This window comes from Lithobates pipiens, unplaced genomic scaffold, assembly GCF_037356315.1.
Source record: "Lithobates pipiens isolate NorthernLeopardFrog02 unplaced genomic scaffold, aLitPip1_a1.2 Scaffold_18, whole genome shotgun sequence".
NCBI lineage: Eukaryota > Metazoa > Chordata > Amphibia > Anura > Ranidae > Lithobates > Lithobates pipiens.
In genome coordinates, this window is record NW_027507758.1 from 475849763 (window position 1) to 475870569 (window position 20807).

Below are 20807 nucleotides of genomic sequence, written 5' to 3' on the forward strand. Positions count from 1 at the left end.
ATTGGGCACCTATAGACTCAGGAGAGCCATGTGTGTGTATGCTGGTGTGTGTAGTGTGCTACATGCATGACCAGTGGCGTGGCGTGGGGGGTGCCGGTGGTGCCGTGGCCCTGGGTGTGACATTGAGGGGGGCGTCAGTATGTGTCACTACTGGCTGCCTCCTCCTAATTTTATGTTCCTGTGTCCCCCTCGCTCCGGCCGCCATGTTCAGTCTCAGGCGCCCTGTGATTGGGCGTATGGGGGTCACGTGAGGCGTAGGGCTAACCTGTCCTGCGGTTGCTCCTGAAGTCCCGCCTCCGCACATGACTCCCATATGCCCAATCACAGTGTGCCGGACACTGAACATGGCAGCAGCCAGAGCGTGGGGGAGACAAGCAAAAATGTGAGCTGCCACTGTCTTCTGAGGAGACTCTTCTCCTCCTCCTATCCTCCGGACCGATGCAAATTACTTGCCTTGCCCTGGGTATTGACAACCCACGCTACGCCACTGTGCATGACTGCTATGCATTTTTTGGTGTTTGGTTGATGTTAGCAAACACTCACAAAGTAAAAAAAATATGTTCTTAATTCATGGAATTACAAACAGCTTTGCTTCCTTGGAGAGGGAGCTGTGATTGTGATCCAGGTATCACATGGGTACTGATTAAGGCACACACCTGTGACTTCAGACAGTCCTTCTGAATGGTTTTTCAGGGTCCAAAAAAGCTCATGTGCTTGTTTGGCTAAAGAACAAAAAAAATTACAAACATCAAAAACATAGCAGAAGTAATTTCATAATAGCCGACAGCTGTTCTACTCCTTCTCCACTCCAGGTCAGAAAATAAACAATGCTTGTCATTTATCTTGGGGCTGTGCTGCCCAGTGGCATCACGTTAACGACAGACTCCATATAATGCCAACAACAGGTGTGTCCTTGTCATGGAGAGATTTCAATGTGATTTTTATTTCATATTCACAACTAGGTATAGATTACTTACATGTAAAGTATCTGCTGATCAGCTCAGCTCAAGTAGCCAATCCTGCCTCAGTACTCTCCCTTCTGGTGGCTGATGGACCTCAGGCTCCCTCTCCTCAGAAGGCTCCCAGGATTTATTCCTTACCAAGCAAATGTTATGCAAAACACAGCAGGTAAGAATGATCCTGGCAGCCTTCCAAGATGAGTACTGCAGTGGCGGCTGGTGCTCAAAAAAAACATCAATTGTAGCCACTGTGCCATCAAATGCAGCCACTGTGCCCATCAAATACAGCCACTACTGTGCTCCATCAGATGCTGCTTGGCACTTACCTGTCTCAGAGTGGGTCAGTGACGGTCTCCCGCACATCCTCCATGTCTTCTTCCGTCCACTCTCAGGTGTTCAATCACAGCGCCTGACGTTTGAGCCAATCAGGTGACTGGTAACAGACCCGGTAACATGATTGGCTGAGAGGTGGGTTCAGTGTTAGCAAAGTGAATTCCTTCGCTTTGCTAAAACATAGCTGAGTGAACAGCGAACGCACAGCATTGTGCCCGCTGTTCACCTTTTTGGGTACCTATTAGAGCCTATGGCTCTAATCAGGTGCTTCCAAAAACACCCCCACCGCTGTAATTCAGATGCCGGCACCTGAATAGGGGGTGTCAGCAGCGACCATAGATGGATTCATGCATTGCATGAATCTATCTATGGTGATTAGAGCTGGGGGGGAATGGGAACAGACGGGCGCCAGACTGAGTACAGTATAAATCATATATTTAATAAAAACAAGTAGTAACTCACAGGTTAAATTAGATGAGTTCAGTATGTGGTGAAAATTGAGAGTCCTGGAGTCTCATAAATGTCTTCCCTTTGCAGCCTGGGGCACTGGTGTGATCTTACAGGGATCCAGAGAATAGGGATGGCCGAACAGTTCGCCCGGCGGTCGTTTCGCAGAGCATTTTGGCTGTTTGCGGTCCGCCCGATCGATGGACTATTGCTGCTGTTCGCCCGGCAGACTTCAGTGTTTACTGTGCAAAAGAAATTTGACCTATGATGACACATCCATCATGGGGTACAGGACAGCCAATTGAGACATTACAGCACATGGACACTTGGACATTCCCCCTAACTTATAAATAGACCCGATCCGGCGGCCATTTTACATTCTTTTTCATATGTCACCATAGGGAGAGGTTGCTGTGTGGAGCAGGGAGAGACTGCCGTGACCCAAATCGCTAGCTATTAGGTCCACAAAAGTTCTTTTAAGGACTGGTATGGTATAGGTGTTAGGTGTAGTTCAGGATATAGGTTTGAGGCACTGCTGTGCTAGTGATTGTTGCAGCAGCCTGTCTTTTGTCAGTGTAGAGAGAGGGACAGGACGCTGTGTGCAGCAGGGACAGTCAGTTTAATCATTAGCTGTTACTATTAGGTCCACAAAAGTCCTTTTCAGGACTGGTATGGTAAAGTAGTACAGGATATAGTTTTGAGTGCTATTCAAGTTATTGTTCCAGCAGCCTGTGTTTTGTCAGTTTAAATAGGGACAGGCAGGAAGCTGTGTGTGGCAGTGAGGGACAGTCAGTTTAATCAGTAGCTGTTACTATTAGGTCCACAAAGGTTCTTTTCAGGACTGGTATGGTAATAGGCTTGTACATGTATAATATTCTTTCTTCCAAATATAGAAAGAATATTATACTTGACTGCTGCCCTTCTGCTGCAGTAGTCCTTTATGAGTATAGGGACTGAGGTACAGTCTGCTAATCACAACCTACTAGTTCCACAAAGGTCCTTATAAGGACTGGTAAGGTATAGCATACTACAGTACATAGGGTTGAGTGAGGTACAGTCTGCTATTCCTTAAGGACTGGTATAGGTCCACAATATATAGGGTTGAGGTGCACTACTGCTGACTGCTGCCCTATACTGCAGCAGTCCTTTATCAGTATAGGGACTGAGGTACAGTCTGCTAATCACAACCTACTAGTTCCACAAAGGTCCTTATAAGGACTGGTAAGGTATAGCGTACTACAGTACATAGGGTTGAGTGATGTACAGACTGCTATTCCTTAAGGACTGGTATAGGTCCACAATATATAGGGTTGAGGTGCACTACTGCTGACTGCTGCCCTATACTGCAGCAGTCCTTTATCAGTATAGGGACTGAGGTACAGTCTGCGAATCATTCACAACCTACTAGTTCCACAAAGGTCCTTATAAGGACTGGTAAGGTATAGCATACTAGAGTATATAGGGTTGAGTGAGGTACAGTCTGCTAATCCTTAAGGACTGGTATAGGTCCACAATATATAGGGTTGAGGTGCACTACTGCTGACTGCTGCCCAATTCTGCAGCAGTCCTTTATCAGTATAGGGACTGAGGTACAGTCTGCTAATCCCAACCTACTAGTTGCACAAAGGTCCTTCTAAGGACTGGTAAGGTATAGCGTACTAGAGTATATAGGGTTGAGTGAGGTACAGTCTGCTAATCCTTAAGGACTGGTATAGGTCCACAATATATAGGGTTGAGGTGCACTACTGCTGACTGCTGCCCTATTCTGCAGCAGTCCTTTATCAGTATAGGGACTGAGGTACAGTCTGCTAATCACAACCTACTAGTTGCACAAAGGTCCTTATAAGGACTGGTAAGGTATAGCGTACTAGAGTATATAGGGTTGAGTGAGGTACAGTCTGCTAATCCTTAAGGACTGGTATAGGTCCACAATATATAGGGTTGAGGTGCACTACTGCTGACTGCTGCCCAATTCTGCAATAGTCCTTTATCAGTATAGGGACTGAGGTACAGTCTGCTAATCCCAACCTACTAGTTGCACAAAGGTTCTTCTAAGGACTGGTAAGGTATAGCATACTAGAGTATATAGGGTTGAGTGAGGTACAGTCTGCTAATCCTTAAGGACTGGTATAGGTCCACAATATATAGGGTTGAGGTGCACTACTGCTGACTGCTGCCCTATTCTGCAGCAGTCCCTTATCAGTATAGGGACTGAGGTACAGTCTGCTAATCACAACCTACTAGTTGCACAAAGATCCTTCTAAGGACTGGTAAGGTATAGCGTACTACAGTATATAGGGTTGAGTGAGGTACAGTCTGCTAATCCTTAAGGACTGGTATATCATGGTGCTGGTGTCAGTGCTTTACGTCACGCTGCTGATGTCAGTGCTCTCTATTACGGTGCTGGTGTCAGATCACTCTATCACGGTGCAGGTGTCAGTGCTCTATATCATGGTGCTGGTGCTGGTGATCATCTCCTGCACCCTCTTCTTTGCCTACCCTGACCTTCCCTCGCCTCCATTGTCTCAAGAGTCCTGAATTGTCAGAATTTCACATATAATAAAAGAATGCTTGTAGTTGTCGATCCCAGATTCACCTCATACATGTGTTATGTCATTGGCCATGTGGTGGGACTATGTGTGCACAGCTAGTAATTATTTTGTGGCTGCAAATATGACCTGTAGGTATGTAAAGTTCACCATCCCTGTGCTGTTCTGACTTCCTCCTGGGGCTGCTTATTTTGAGGGGCTCCCACCATCCCTGTGCTGTGCTGACTTCCTCCTGGGGCTGCTTATTATGAGGGGCTCCCACCATCCCTGTGCTATGCTGACTTCCTCCTGGGGCTGTACCTCTGCTGTGCATATTATGAGGGGCTCCCACCATCCCTGTGCTATGCTCATTATGAGGGGCTCCCACCATCCCTGTGCTGTGCTGACTTCCTCCTGGGGCTGCTTATTATGAGGGCTCCCAGCATCCCTGTGCTATGCTGACATCCTCCTGGGGCTGCTTATTATGAGGGGCTCCCACCATCCCTTTGCAATGCTGACATCCTCCTGGGGCTGCTTATTATGAGGGGCTCCCACCATCCCTGTGCTGTGCTGACTTCCTCCTGGGGCTGTACCTCTGCTGTGCATATTATGAGGGGCTCCCACCATCCCTGTGCTATGCTCATTATGAGGGGCTCCCACCATCCCTGTGCTATGCTGACTTCCTCCTGGGGCTGCTTACGGTGCAGGTGTCAGTGCTGTATATCACGGTGCTGGTGTCAGTGCTTTATGTCACGCTGCTGATGTCAGTGCTCTCTGTCACGGTGCTGGTGTCAGATCACTCTATCACGGTGCAGGTGTCATTGCTGTATGTCACGCTGCTGATGTCAGTGCTGTATATCACAGTGCTGGTGTCAGTGCTGTATATCACGGCGCTGGTGTCAGTGCTTTATGTCACGCTGCTGATGTCAGTGCTCTCTATCACGGTGCTGGTGTCAGATCACTCTATCACGGTGCAGGTGTCATTGCTGTATGTCACGCTATTGATGTCAGTGCTCTCTATCACGGTGCTGGTGTCAGATCACTCTATCACGGTGCAGGTATCATTGCTGTATGTCACGCTGCTGGTGATAATCTCCTGCACCCTCTTCTTAGCCTCCCCTGACCTTCCCTCTCCTCCATTGCCTTCATGCGCTCCACAGTGCTGAATTGTCACAATTTCACATATAAAAAAAGAATGCTTGTAGTTGTCGATCCCAGATTCACCTCATACATGTGTTATGTCATTGGCCATGTGGTGGGACTATGTTTGCACAGCTAATAATTATTTTGTGGCTGCAAATTTGACCTGTAGGTTTGCAAAGTTCGCCTCCCATTGAAGTCAATGGGGCCCGCCGCGAATGTTACGATTTGCGAATTATCGGCCGCGTTTGCGGTCCGCGTTCGCGAAACATTCCGTCGGAAGTTCGTCCATCACTATTCTTAACCCTTGGAGGTAATGACGTTGGTAAGATTAAAATGTTAGACTTGATGTTTCTAATAAAACAGGGTTTGCAGCGTCTAAAACTCTCTTTTCCTACTACCTGTATCATTTTTTCTGAAATGGTTTCTCATTTAAACTGATTATCCTCTCCTGGAAGTAAATCGGTTGAAAAAATTATGAGAAGAATCAATCATTCAATTGAAAAGTTCATGTCCTTGCTGGGGGGTTCTCTTTCTGTCATGTTGATTTGGAGAGAGGCTTCCTTGGTTTATACAGGAAAAATTGTGTCCATTTATCTGATGTCAGTTTGGATATCTTTAATTTAGGCCTTCAGAATAGCATTGAAAGGGCCGTGGTGCTGGGGTAGCCGGGTTTGCTTACAACAAGCCCGGCTGGTGGGGACTTTGTTTTATGAATTATTAATTTATCACTCGAGTTGTATGTTGCTGTCTTCCCTTCTGAAGATGTATTTTTCCTTGTCACAGCCTGGACCTTCGAGACCAGCATCTGTAAGTATTATGGTAATGTTTGCATTATTTTCCCTAGTTCTTCCCTTCCCTCTTGTTTTGCAGATGTTCCTGGAAAGAATATTTGTTTACTTATATTTGCACTTGGACTAAAGTTTGTTAATAATAGAAATCATAGATTTTGATGGGGAGTGTCATTTTTCACATGCCTTGTAATATGCTTTTAAATGTTATTTGAATTCTGTCCCTGATTACTCCCCTTCCTGTAGCTTAGTTTTATCTTGTATAATTAGCTCCACCCTTTGTTCATTTTCCCAGTAATGCATCTCAGCCTCATGTCTCATGAGACACACATCGCAGAGACAAGTGTAATGTTTTGGAGCCGCACAGGACCCCTTAGTCAGATATGCAATGATCGTGACATGCCGGACAAAGGGGTCCTGCGCAGCTCCAAGATGTGCTGGCGAATATGTACACTGGATTGAGTCACTGTCTGCTAGTTCAGCTAAGATGGGGTTATCACTATGTCATCACAACTGTAAGTTACAGAGATCACAATTTCAATGCTTCAATTGGAGAGGCAGAACATGCACATCAGAACCATTGTCTCTATTTGTGCCTTTGTTTCTTCATTACCTCATCAAGGTTCACTGACTTCTAAAAGTAAAATTTCCTGTCATTGATTAAAAAAATACCTTTTTATATATTTTTATTTATTTTTTACACATATATTTTTTTACACTGATTTATTTATGCATTTGGATTATATTACCCTGTAAGATATCTCCTGCTATCGGAAAATATTCATGCACGTCTGCACAGGTTGGATGTAGAGTACTTTGTGTTTTTTTGGCACTTGTGCATGATATTAATCTATATTTACTCTTTTGAATTTATCATATTTATTTCATTTTCACTGGTCCACGTTACACTTTATTATGGATGTTTGCACATATTTCCCTGTATTGTTTACATTAGCAACTTTGGTATTGGTTGCACATTCCCAGTGTACTGGTTGCATAATATTACTGTTACGAAGCAGTTTTAAGAATAATAGTACCTGTATTAATTGTATTCATTTATATTCTCCTTTTTCTGCATCCTGTTACATTCATTCTTGCTGGTGTTACAAAAACACAGTAATATACTACCCCTCTTCTTAGTACTGCCTTATTAGGATATAGAACAGCGCAACACCACCCCCTTGAGTCATTAAAGCCGTCCAGGCACTTTTTTGGAGCCTTCCAGTTACCACGTGGATAAGGGTATTAGTTTTGTTCCAAAATTGTTTCCCACTTGGACATTATCACCAAATCTGACACATATACCCAGGGAGACCAAACCCCCCAAAGCAACGAGACCCTCACTATTTCTAAAACTAAAACTACAGCTGCTTTCATAGTGAGCATTTAACATTACCGATCTGTTGAGCCTCATCACCACTCCACTGGAAGAATTTTAATTTCACATTATGTAATAGCAAGCTATTAAATGCCACATAGCAGCAACTATTTAATGCAGCATGTCCCCTGAAAGAAGACTGTTTTCAAGTAATCACTGGATCTCTAGTCCCTGACCTGCTAGTGAGATCCAATCCAGAATCCATTTCAAGGACATAAGGACTGGGCTTGGGCGTGTTTGGGATCCCACCTGCCCGATCCTGCCAGGAAGCCGACACTGCACACCGCAAATCCCAGGCAGCAAGACATTTTGCAGTCCACAGCTGCACAGACTGGGAAATGTCTCACTGCCTGTGATTAGCGGTGTGTAGTGTCAGCTTCCTGGAGGGATCAGGTAGGTGGGATCCTGAACACACCCGAGCCCATCTCTAATAGGGAGGTTATGAGACTCCCACAAATCCCCACCTCACTGACAACATTGGACTAATAAAGACGTATCTTAATTTCTAGTTAGGGCTGTGATGTCACATCCATGTTATCAATACATTTAACAATCAATTTGGCTGGAAATACAAATCTGACACTGGTAAAAAAATAAAGCATTTGTTACCCCAACACTTCATATTCCTGATATGTGCTTGCTGTAGGGTTGCCATCCTTGTGTCAAGCCAAACACTTTAGCGGGGACTGTAATAGTGTTGGGCAATCTGGTGCTAACAGACCCTCGCTGGAAGGTACACTAGCGGTCTACACTGACATCACTAGTGACACTAATACAGTGTAAACACTGTCACTGTACTAATGACACTGTCAGGAAAGGGGTTAATATTTAGGGGCAATCAAGAGGTTAACAGTGTACCTAACAAGTGTAATTTTTTGTAACGGCTGCTTTTACTAATGAATATGGCTGTTTTTTCTTTGCGGAGAGAAGAAAGATCCAGATCACTGACCTGTGTACAGAGCCCTGTGTGTTTGTAAACACAGGATTCTGTACTGTGATTGGCTACAGCCAATCAGCAGATCTCAGTCATAAATCATTGGTCGGGACTTGCGGTCAGTGCAGATCAGCAGGGAGGGCACATATGCACACCCCTAACCCGGAACAGGGTGGATGATTGGTGGCTGGTGTTTTTTTTTGGGGGGGGGGGGGGTGGCGGCAAGCCAATACAGGGTGCAGGGTTCATGTCGCAGTAAATACAGAGTCCAGGGTTCATGGCGCAGTAAATACAGAGTGCAGGGTTCATGGCGCAGTAAATACAGAGTGCAGGGTTCAGGGCACAGTAAATACATAGTGCAGGGTTCAGGGTGCAGGGTTCCGGGCACAGTAAATACAGGGTGCAGGGTTCCGGGCGCAGTATATACAGGGTACAGGATTCACACACAGTATATTTAGAGTGCAGGGTTCAGGGTGCAGTATATACAGAGTGCAGGGTTCAGGGTGCACTACCTACATAGCACAGGGTTTAGGGTGCAGTACATACAGGGTGCATGGTTTAGAGTGCAGGGTTCAGGGCACAGAGTACACAGAGTGCAGGGTTCAGGCCACAGTAAATACAGAGTGCAGAGTTCAGGGCACATTACATGGTTCAGGGCACAGTATATACAGAGTGCAGGGTTCAGTATATACAGAGCGCAGGGTTCAGGGTGCATTATATACAGGGTGCAGGATTTAGTGCACAGTATACACAGGGTGCAGGGTTTAGTGCGCAGTAAATACAGGGTGCAGGGTTCCGGGCGCAGTATATACAGGGTACAGGATTCACACACAGTATATTTAGAGTGCAGGGTTCAGGGTGCAGTATATACAGAGTGCAGGGTTCAGGGTGCACTACCTACATAGCACAGGGTTTAGGGTGCAGTACATACAGGGTGCATGGTTTAGAGTGCAGGGTTCAGGGCACAGAGTACACAGAGTGCAGGGTTCAGGGCACATTACATGGTTCAGGGCACAGTATATACAGAGTGCAGGTTTCAGTATATACAGAACGCAGGGTTCAGGGTGCATTATATACAGGGTGCAGGATTTAGTGCACAGTATACACAGGGTGCAGGGTTTAGTGCACAGTATATACAGGGTGCAGGGTTTAGTGCACAGTATATACAGAGTGCAGGATTCATGGCACAGTGCAGGGTTCAGGGCACAGTATATACAGAGTGCAGGGTTTAGGGCACATGACATGTGAAGAACCTAACCCACAGTCCCTTAACCCAGCTGATCAACATAATATCTAACTCCTCCAAATCCCCCCACAAATGACATGATTTTGGAGTAAATAGCCTTGGCGGCCTTTTATTAACAATTAAAATTTAATAAATAACATTTTAAATGACTCTTAAATAATTTTTGATGTACTTTTGGGGTCTTCGAGGCGAACACACCACTGGTCACTGCAACAAATTTATTTTAACTTTAGGCCTCCAGTTGCAAGCCCCCGGACTCAGGTACCTGATAATCTCATCCCACAGATGGGTACCAACCATGTTATATATGCATATAACATACATCTTCTCCTCCTCCAAAGACCCAACCACTGCACGGGCTGTCCTTACAGCTCCAATTCTAATTAACCATAACTCGGGAAGGTGGGTGGGAATCTTTCTCGCCACCTCTCTCTAATGACATCACTCCCCCTTTCTTCCTCCTCACTCACTAACCCGAGCGCCTCCCCTGCTCCAGCCACTGCCCTTTTCTTAAAGGGGACACGTTTTTCTTTATAAAAGCATGACTGTGCAGTCCACACCTGTCATGCTGTCCCTACGCTGATGCTTTTCTCTCCTTCATCTCCGGGTCTCTCTGTACATACAGGGTGCAGGGTTCAGGGCACAGTATATACAGAGTGCAGGGTTCAGGGCACAGTATATACAGGGTGCAGGGTTTAGTGCACAATATAGGCAGATTGCAGTGTTTAAGGCACATTCGATACAGAGTGCAGAGTTCAGGGAGCAGTATACACAGAGTGCAGGGTTCAGGGAGCAGTATACACAGCGTGCAGGGTTCAGGGAGCAGTATACACAGCGTGCAGGGTTCAGGGAGCAGTATACACAGAGTGTAGGCTTCAGGGTGCAGTACACTCCACTGGGAGAATTTTAATTTCACATTATGTAATAGCAAACTATTAAATGCCACATAGCAGCAACTATTTAATGCAGCATGTCCCCTGAAAGAAGACTGTTTTCAAGTAATCACTGGATCTCTAGTCCCTGACCTGCTAGTGAGATCCAATCCAGAATCCATTTCAATGACATAGGGACTGGGCTTGGACGTGTTTGGGATCCCACCTGCCCGATCCTGCCAGGAAGCCGACACTGCACACTGCAAATCTCAGGCAGCAAGACATTTTGCAGTCCACAGCTGCACAGACAGGGAAATGTCTCACTGCCTGGGATTAGCGGTGTGTAGTGTCAGCTTCCTGGAGGGATCAGGTAGGTGGGATCCTGAACACACCCGAGCCCATCTCTAATAGGGAGGTTATGAGACTTCCATAAATCCCCTCCACACTGACAACATTGGACTAATAAAGACGTATCTTAATTTCTAGTTAGGGCTGTGATGCCACATCCATGTTATCAATACATTTAACAATCAATTTGGCTGGAAACACAAATCTGACACTGGTAAAAAAATAAAGCATTTGTTACCCCAACACTTCATATTCCTGATATGTGCTTGCTGTAGGGTTGCCATCTTTGTGTCAAGCCAAACACTTTAGCGGGGACTGTGATAGTGTTGGGCAATCTGGTGCTAACAGACCCTCGCTGGAAGGTACACTAGCGGTCTGACACTGACATCACTAGTGACACTAATACAGTGTAAACACTGTCACTGTACTAATGACACTGGCAGGGAAGGGGTTAATATTTAGGAGCAATCAAGAGGTTAACGGTGTGCCTAACAAGTGTAATTTTTTGTAACGGGCTGCTTTTACTAATGAATATGAATATGTTTTTTCTTTGCGGAGAGAAGAAAAATCCAGATCACTGACCTGTGTACAGAGCCCTGTGTGTTTGTAAACACAGGATTCTGTACTGTGATTGGCTACAGCCGATCAGCAGATCTCAGTCATAAATCGTTGGTCGGGACTTGCGGTCAGTGCAGATCAGCAGGGAGGGCACATATGCACACCCCTAACCCGGAACAGGGTGGATGATTGGTGGCTAGTGTTTTTTTTGGGGGGGGGGCGGCAAGCCAATACAGGGTGCAGGGTTCATGTCGCAGTAAATACAGAGTCCAGGGTTCATGTCGCAGTAAATACAGAGTGCAGGGTTCAGGGCACAGTAAATACATAGTGCAGGGTTCAGGGTGAAGTAAATGCAGGGTGCAGGGTTCCGGGCGCAGTAAATACAGGGTGCAGGGTTCCGGGCGCAGTAAATACAGGTTGCAGGGTTCCGGCGCAGTATATATAGGGTACAGGATTCACACACAGTATATTTAGAGTGCAGGGTTCAGGGTGCAGTATATACAGAGTGCAGGGTTCAGGGTGCACTACCTACATAGCACAGGGTTTAGGGTGCAGTACATACAGGGTGCATGGTTTAGAGTGCAGGGTTCAGGGCACAGAGTACACAGAGTGCAGGGTTCAGGCCACGGTATATACAGAGTGCAGAGTTCAGGGCACATTACATGGTTCAGGGTACAGTATATACAGAGTGCAGGGTTCAGTATATACAGAACGCAGGGTTCAGGGTGCATTATATACAGGGTGCAGGGTTTAGTGCACAGTATACACAGGGTGCAGGGTTTAGTGCACAGTGCAGGGTTCAGGGCACAATATATACAGAGTGCAGGGTTTAGGGCGCATGACATGTGAAGAACCTAACCCACAGTCCCTTAACCCACCTGTTAAACATAATATCTAACCCCTCCAAATCCCCCCACAAATGACATGATTTTGGAGTAAATATCCTTGGCTGCCTTTTATTAACAAATTACCATAAAATTTAATAAATAACAGAGTGCAGGGTTGCAGGGTTCGGGGAGCAGTATACACAGAGTGCAGGGTTCAGGGAGCAGTATACACAGAGTGCAGGGTTCAGGGAGAAGTATTCACAAAGTGCAGGGTTCAGGGAGCAGTATACACAGAGTGCAGGGTTCAGGGAGCAGTATATAGAGAGTGCAGGCTTCAGGGTGCAGTACATACAGTAAAGGGTTCAGTGCACAATATATACAGAGTTCAGGGTGCCCTACATACTGAGGGCAGGGTTTAGGGCGCAGTATATTCAGAGTGAAAGGTTCAGGGCACATTATATACAGGGTGCAGAGTTTGAAAGGTATTTATAATTTTTTGCCTTTCATTTCTATTTCAAAAAGGAATGGGTTGTTTTACAAGGTGATCGTTTACAATCACTTAAACTCATTTCCAGTTAGTATTCTTAAAGAAAACCAGTATAACATATATAATCTCATACTATATGACATCACTACTTTGTATTTAAAGTAATTATAAACTATCACCTTGCAACAAAAAAAAAAATCAGTTTAAAATAGAAATGAAAGACAAAACATTTGTATATTACATAAATATATATACATTAAAAATACCTTTTTTTCCCTCTTTTTTATAAGTGATCACATAGCCTTTGTTCCCCCTGTTTTCAGTTGCATTAGAGCTGAGGGAGGAGAATAAACAGCACACTTATATTCCTAGTGAAAGGCTGTACAGGGTGGGGGTCAGGACAAGTCTGATCATTGGAGGAGAGCAGGCTGTGCTCCCAGCATAGATAGATAGCTGACCATGGTGGGCCCTCCTGCTTAGTGTGATCAGTTTTTAATAGGAAAGCAGGGAGACTGGCAGGGATATCAGGGATTTCACAAAAAGGAAGCAGTACAAAGGGAACAGGATACTTTTTCATACCAGTACATGGGATAGCAGGAACATATCAGGAATATGAAATGCTGGGGTAACAAACATTTTAAGCATACTATGAACTTATAGACCTTTTTACGTGCACCTACAAAGTACATTTTACAAAATAGACATCTTGTAACCTGTACACATTCCCTGCTGTACACAATTTACACTATCTCAACATGAATCACAAATAAATTAGAACGCTTTCTCTCTGTCATTATTTTCAACATTGTATACAAATGAATATACATTTTCCTTATATTGGCTATGTTATTGATTCAGTCTTAGGATAAAATAATATCAAAGGCTTCAACTGAGCAATTCTGGTCCACAAGTTATCACACATGCTGACCTGTTAATTCATTCCAAGAACTGTCAATCTGTCAGAAACATCCACAACCTTAATGCTGAACTCCAGTTACCCCTTCCTTGTATTCTACCCCTAACTTCCCTTTGGAGCACTCCCTGCACACCCTAAAAACATTTTAATACATCATTTTTTCCCCAGTGACTCTAATCCAGTTACATAAGGTCATTGGTCCTTTTCCTCCAGCAGTAGGCAGTTATTGAATGCTGTAGAGTACAGCAGTACATAATGAGTTTTGCAGCATTCTCCTGTGAGCCAAGGGCACCTGATGATGTTCCCCCAGAGACCGTGTCATTGATGCCCTAGGCTTACCTGAAATTCAATGACACTATTCAGGACCGCAGAGTAGTCAGTCTGTTGGGGACCATATCAGAGGAAAGGGGAATATTGTAGCAAGAGCTGCTTTTTTTTAATTTTATCTACAGTTGAGAAATAATTTTTTACATTCTCTAATGAAGATGGAGTTGGGTTGTAGTTTCAGTTCTATAGCATTTCCTACAACCAAAGTATATTCAGGGTGGTGGAATATCTCTCCTGATTACTCCTTATGGTTGTGGCTGTAATACTGTGGATTATTAATTTCCTTAAAAATAATCCGATGCATTCACCATTGAAATGGGGGAGGTTTGGAACAAAAAAAAAAAAATGGGGAAGAATGGTTGTACTTATTTATCGAAAGGTATTGAATGTGTTTTATGATTCTATTTATGATCTTCAGCACTAAAAGCCCATTTAAATATATACACTGTACACTTTTTTAACAGGAAATGATTGCATATGAATACTTCTGAGCTTCATTTCCACCCAGCAGGGGGAACTATAGGCTCATTATATTGCTACGTTTATTGCACTCCTAAACAATTTTCTTGTTTATACAGCCTAAAAGTTCCAATTGAAACAAATACACATGGCTCAAGGAGTTATTTGTCCCACCCTCCACTTGCTTGCTTTTTTTCATAGAGATTCAGTTATATTAAAATAGTCTTAAAGCAAACAGTTTCTGTTCCACATGTCCAGGCTCTTGGTTGAACCCAGTATTCATTTATTTTTGAAATAATGATTTTATATAATTTATTTTAAAAATAGATATAATACATTGACAAGATGCCTCTAACCTAAAAAAAATACCAAAACTAATAAAGTTTCCCTGTATGCCTTGTGTATTATTTTTTTTATTTTAATTTTTTTCAGAACAATGCAAGAAATAAATACTATTTACAAATATAAATATCTCATGGCATTACAGTTTGTATACAGTATCAAAAAGGGTGATCTGATTTCAATTCTATCTGGAAATGTAATGTAAATCTACCACCTAATCATGAAAATATCTCAAACACTTTAGCTGCAGATGTCCAGATTTTTTTTCACTTGTTAGCAATATAACATATACATCCATGTATCTTTTGGCTATCAAGGTTTCAGTTTCTTTGTCCTCCTAAACAAGGTTTCCATTTCTCTGTCCTGCTAAACAAAGTTTCAGTTTCTTTGTCCTGTTAAACATCCGTGGTGCACATCCTTATATCTCCCATGTCCACCATATTTATCGAGGCAAACTTCACATACTTTAATTGTATAAGTGTCTTTATTTTCACCTGTGAAAACGTTATATAGTGGTTAGCACTTCAGGTTCTTGATTCCTGGTAATGTTGCTTTCCCATACCTGTGAATGGTGTTCATATCTCCCCGGTTAAGCTTCATCACTAAATTCTTCTCGTACATTAGAGGATGGTATCCCCCAATTGTGCATGCACGGTCATAGTACTTTTCATAATAGTAGCACAGGTCACTTTGCCGAGTGGATGGGAGAAACTCATAAACATTGACTTCATCGCAGAGGTTCATCATCAGCAATATTCCTGAGAAAAGTAACACAGTAACAGCGCTTATAGCTCACCAAATAACACAAATGTGCTGTAAAAGTCTTCATCTTCCTATAGCATTTGTCAGCTAAGCAACATAAAATGAACAGGAACCTTTTCATTTGTTTATATTGGTAAGAAACCAGTGTCTGAAAACAAATGGTTTGCTTGTGCAAAGCAAAAATATTCTCCTTTTTTGTAGAATATACTCACCATTGGGGATGAGCCGAACACCCTCCTTTTCAGTTCACAGCAGAACATGTGAACAGGCAAAAAAATTTGTCAGAAAACACAAACACTGTTAAAGTCTATGGGACACGAAAATTAATAATCAAAAGTGCTAATTTTAAAGGCTTATATGCAAGTTATTGTCCTAAAAAGTGTTTGGGGACCTGGCTCCTGCCCCAGGGGCATGTATCAATGCAATTTTTTTTTTTAAAACAGTAATTTTTTCGGGAGCAGTGTTTTTTTTTTATGCATAAAGTGAAACAATAAAAATGAAATATTCCTTTAAATATCGTGTCTGGCAGGTGTCTATAATATGCCTGTAAATTGGCACATTTTTCCCGTGTTTAGAACTGTACCACAACAAAATGACATTTCTAAAGGAAAATTGTCATTTAAAACTGATCGCGGCTGTAATGAATTTTCAGGTCTCGGCAATATAGATAAAACTCATTGAAAAAAAGAGTATGGGATCCCCCCAGTCCATTACCAGGCCCTTTGGGTCTGGTATGAATATTAAGGGGAACCCCGAACCAAAAGTAAAAAAAATTGCATGGGGGTCCCCCTAAAATCCATACCAGGCCCTTCAGGTCTGATATAGATATTAAGGGGAACCCTGCGCCAAATTTTAAAAAAAAATGGCATAGGGGCCCCCCTCAAAATCCATACCAGACCCTTCAGGCCTGCTTCAAACTGGCTTCAATGGATTAGACAATTGCTCATTCCTCATGTAAGAAACAAAGAAGCCTCCATAGTGTATCTCTTAAAACATTTATTAAAACAAAAAAGTAATGCACTTACAGATATTTGTATGTTAAAAAGCATCTGAAAGGTTTTGACCAGGCCGGCTCTCGATCGCTGCCCATAGCTTCCGGGACTAGCGTGGTATGTGGTGACATCAGCACGCCGCTCCTCCCTACACCGTTTCATCACAGATAACGTCTTTCATACCAGACCCAAAGGGCCTAGTAATGGACTGGGGAGGGGGATCCCATGCTTTTCAATGATTTTTGTCTATGTTGTCGAAACCCAACAATTCATTACAGCCGCGATCAGTTTTAAATGACAATTTTTCTTTTAGAAATGTAATTTTGCAGTGGTACTGTTCTAAACACGGGAAAATGTGCCACTTTATAGGCCTACTATAGACACCCCCCAGGCACGATATTTAAAGGAATATTTCATTTTTATTGTTTTACTTTAAGCATTAAAAAAAATCACTGCTCCCTAAAATACATCAGTTTTGAAAAAAAAATATTTTTCATTGATTACATGTTCCCTGGGGTAGGACCTGGGTCCCCAAACACTTTTTATGACAATAACTTGCATATAAGCCTTTAAAATGAACACTTTTGATTTTTCATGTTAATGTCCCATAGACTTCAACAGTGTTTCGACGGCTTTTGAATTTGCCCCGAACACCGCATATTGTTCGGTGTTTGCAGAAAATCCGAACAACCAAAGTTCAGCTCGAACTTATGTTCGGCCCGAACTGTTCGCCCATCCCTAGTTATATACAGTTGTGAAGGCCTTATCTTCAAAATAAGTTCCAAACATAGCTATAAAGAACGGTACATCACTTTTAATTAGCTATGATGAGCAAACATCTGCATGTTGGCGCACCTCTGTAGCATCATATTACATGTTAGGCTGTTCACTTTACAAGGCAAAGCTTAGCAACTGTGGTGAAAAAAAATCACTTTGCAAACAAATATCCAGGTACTGCATATTCAGTACCTGGATAATCAGTATTTTTGGCTGCAAATAATTGAATGATAGAAGTTAACAGAGTTTTACCTCATTCACTAAGCTAAGGGAAAAATCCTTTGACAAGTGAATGGCCTATTTACCCTTAGTAAATCAACATCATTGTGTGCTGACAATTCTCACGTAAGATGTTTGTTTTTTCTGGATCTGGAGTTCAGTAAATTAAGTGGAACTATTTTCTTACAGAGTGCAATGGATCTGATCTGGATCCTTAATGTTTTCTCTACAATTTGCTATAGGGCACTATTTCTTTTAACTAGGGTTCTTCCAAACTTTCCTAAGGGTTTTTTAAGCAGGGAGAAACCATACATATTGATCTCCCACCTACACTGACCATCAATGTAAGGAGGCAAGCTCCAAGGGTCACACCTACAAGGACCAGCAAAGTAAGGAGGTACTTTTTCCACAAAGGGGCAGTTCTGCATTGGCCACTAGTGTGAGGGGACCCTATGATTTTTTTCACAGTTTATTTTTTATTTTTTTATGGCTATTTCTTTTTCATTTTATTATTTAACCCTGCTCCGCTGTAATACTGAGAACTGACCTGGGTTGTAATGACACAGTGACTTGGTAGCTATCTAAGAGACTGGTTTCCTCGTGCTCATGTAGTAGTGTACCTACCCAGTGACCCCGAAGAGGGTGGATCTGGTTGAATTTTCTCCGGTGCATTCTCCTGTACTATATCCCACAGTTGCCAGCTGGTTTTTGGATTTAGAATGTAAAATGACTGAGTCGGGTTCTGCTTGCAGTATTCACCGTAGCGGTCAAAGAATTGATATTCTGGTTTTGCATACCACTGAGTAGAGAAATTATTGAGACAAAAGATGAGACAGAGTTTTAAATCAACAGAAAACTGAATATGACATTACATTTACACCTGGTTTGATTCCACAATAGAAATTTCTGGAGGAAATGTACCTTTGTATTTTCAGTCCTCTGCACAGCTAGAACCAGGCAGAGAGTGGAAAATTATACATGCTGTATCAGTGAAACTCAATTGCATTTTAATTCTAAAGGGTGGCCACCTTTGCTATTCAAATGTTTATGATGATATAGATTTTTGTGGTAGCATTGCTCTTGATACCTCCATATTATGCAGCTCTGACCTTAACTATTAAATTTGTTTTCCCTACACTAAACCTAACACATAACCTGATCCCTTTTGCTAATAACCCATAAAAGACCATACATCACTAGTCACCTCCACTTTTCAACTTCTGTTCAACTGCAGTGGTCATGCATGGATCAAAATTAGTCTGGTCCCCGCTGAACCGGATGAATTTTGTTTCATGTATGGCCAGCTTTAGATTGTGTGTTACAAGGTACATCTTTGGAAGGTACATCTTTGCACAAAACTACTGCAGCGAAGACACTTTGGACAAAGTGTCTGTCATGTACAAATTTAGTTTTTGCCTCAGAACAGTAAAGGGGTTCTGAGTGTTAATTATGTAGGTTTAACTTTGACATCAGTTTGGTTGGGCTGTATTAGAGTTCTGCCTGGTCATGTGCACAGTGAAGTGCACATGACTGGCTCAGAACCAGGCCTGGTTGGACGCTTTGGGTTCCCCGGAGATAATCGGTGGGTGTGTCTAACCCCGCTGAGGAGTCTGGGGAAGGGTACTTAAGATGTTGAAGTCATGTGTTCTGGGTTCATTCGTGAGGCTTTAGCTGCCTGTTCCTGATTCTGGACCGGGGTAGCCCCGCGAGGGGTCTCGGTCACTTGAGCGTGTGTCACTCCGTAACATGGTTCGGGTGATTAACCCCAATAGACTCGCCTGGTCTGGGGTGAGGATCCGTCTGTTCCCGAGTCTCTCAGAACCGGCTGGTCCGAGGTGCAGTAACTGAGGGAGGATTCATGGCCCCACAGATGCTCAATAGGGTTTAGGTCTGGAGATATGCTTGGCCAGTCCATCACCTTTACTCTCAGCTTCTTTAGCATGGCAGTAGTTGTCTTGGAGGTGTGTTTGGGGTCGTTATCGCGTTGGAACACTGCCCTGCGGCCCAGTCTCCGAAGCAAAAGGATCATGCTCTGCTTCAGTGTGTCAAGGTACATTTGGTAACAAAATATTACAAGGGGGATTTGGTCACACCATATTGCTACACGGTACTTAAACCCACTTACTGCGACAAAGTACCCCGTGATTAGTGGGTCCTACACTATCCATAGACTGGGAGATCCTGCTTCTTTGAACCATGGGATCAATACACTCTATATGGGAGAATTTGAGGTCTCCACCCATGACACAGGTGGATGCAGTTAGTGGGCTTAAGCACTGTATAGCCATATGGTGTAACCAAATACCCATATTGTTTGATAATGTTTTTTAAAAATGTCTAGGTGTTTTAAATAAGCCTTGCAATGTCTTTTTTTTTGCATGTGTGCGCTGTAATATTTTGTTCTGTTGTATGGTCTTATGGCTGCACTATCTTTAATGCATCTTTTAGGGTGTGTCGCCCAAATATCTTGTTTGTCTATTGTATGGATTCTGACCAACTCCTTTTGGGTGAGGAGCACCCCCACTCCTTCATCGGTGCCTCTCATTAGTGTCCACCTGTGTCATGGGTGGATACCTCAAGTTCTCCCATATAGAGGATTGTATTGCTGCCATGGTTCAGAGAAACAGGATTTCCCAGTCTATGGATAGTGTAGGACCCACTAATCATGGGGTACTTTGTCACAGTAAGTGGGCTTAAGCACTGTATAGCAATATGGTGTGACCAAATATTTTTTTGATAATGTTTTTTGAAAATGTCTAGGTGTTTTAAATAAGCCTTGCAGGAGGTAAATGTCTTTTTTGCATGTGTGCGCTGTAATATATTGTTTTGTTGTATGGTCTTATGGCTGCACCATCTTTAATGCATCTTTTAGGGTATGCCCCCCAAATATCTTGTCTGTCTACAGTACATGCTGGCACTCATGGTTTCCCTCAATAAGCTGTAGCTCCTTAGTGCCAGCAGCACTCATGCAGCCCCAAACCATGCTTGACTAGGCAAGACGCACTTGTCTATGTACTCCTAACCTGCTTGCCGTCACACACACTTGACACCATCTGAACCAAAAAAGTTTATCTTGGTCTCATTAGACCACAGGACATGGTTTCAGTAATCCATGTCCTTAATCTGCTTGTCTTCAGCAAACTGTTTGCAGGCTTTCTTGTGCCT

At 43.2% G+C, this 20807-nt stretch overlaps 1 protein-coding gene across 2 annotated transcripts in view; it reads right to left on the bottom strand.

Annotated features, from left to right (window-relative positions):
- Positions 1-14943: 14943 nt before the first annotated feature.
- Positions 14944-20807, bottom strand: part of LOC143988638 (beta-galactoside alpha-2,6-sialyltransferase 1-like) — an 84963-nt gene continuing 79099 nt past the window's right edge. For both annotated transcript variants that reach the window (XM_077488346.1, XM_077488345.1), the window contains exons 5-6: positions 18267-18441; positions 14944-15650 (exon numbers count right to left, since the gene is read on the bottom strand). In XM_077488346.1, coding sequence (XP_077344472.1) covers positions 15409-15650; positions 18267-18441 — 417 coding nt within the window. In that variant the 3' untranslated portion in view covers positions 14944-15408. The remainder of the gene's footprint in view (positions 15651-18266; positions 18442-20807) is intronic.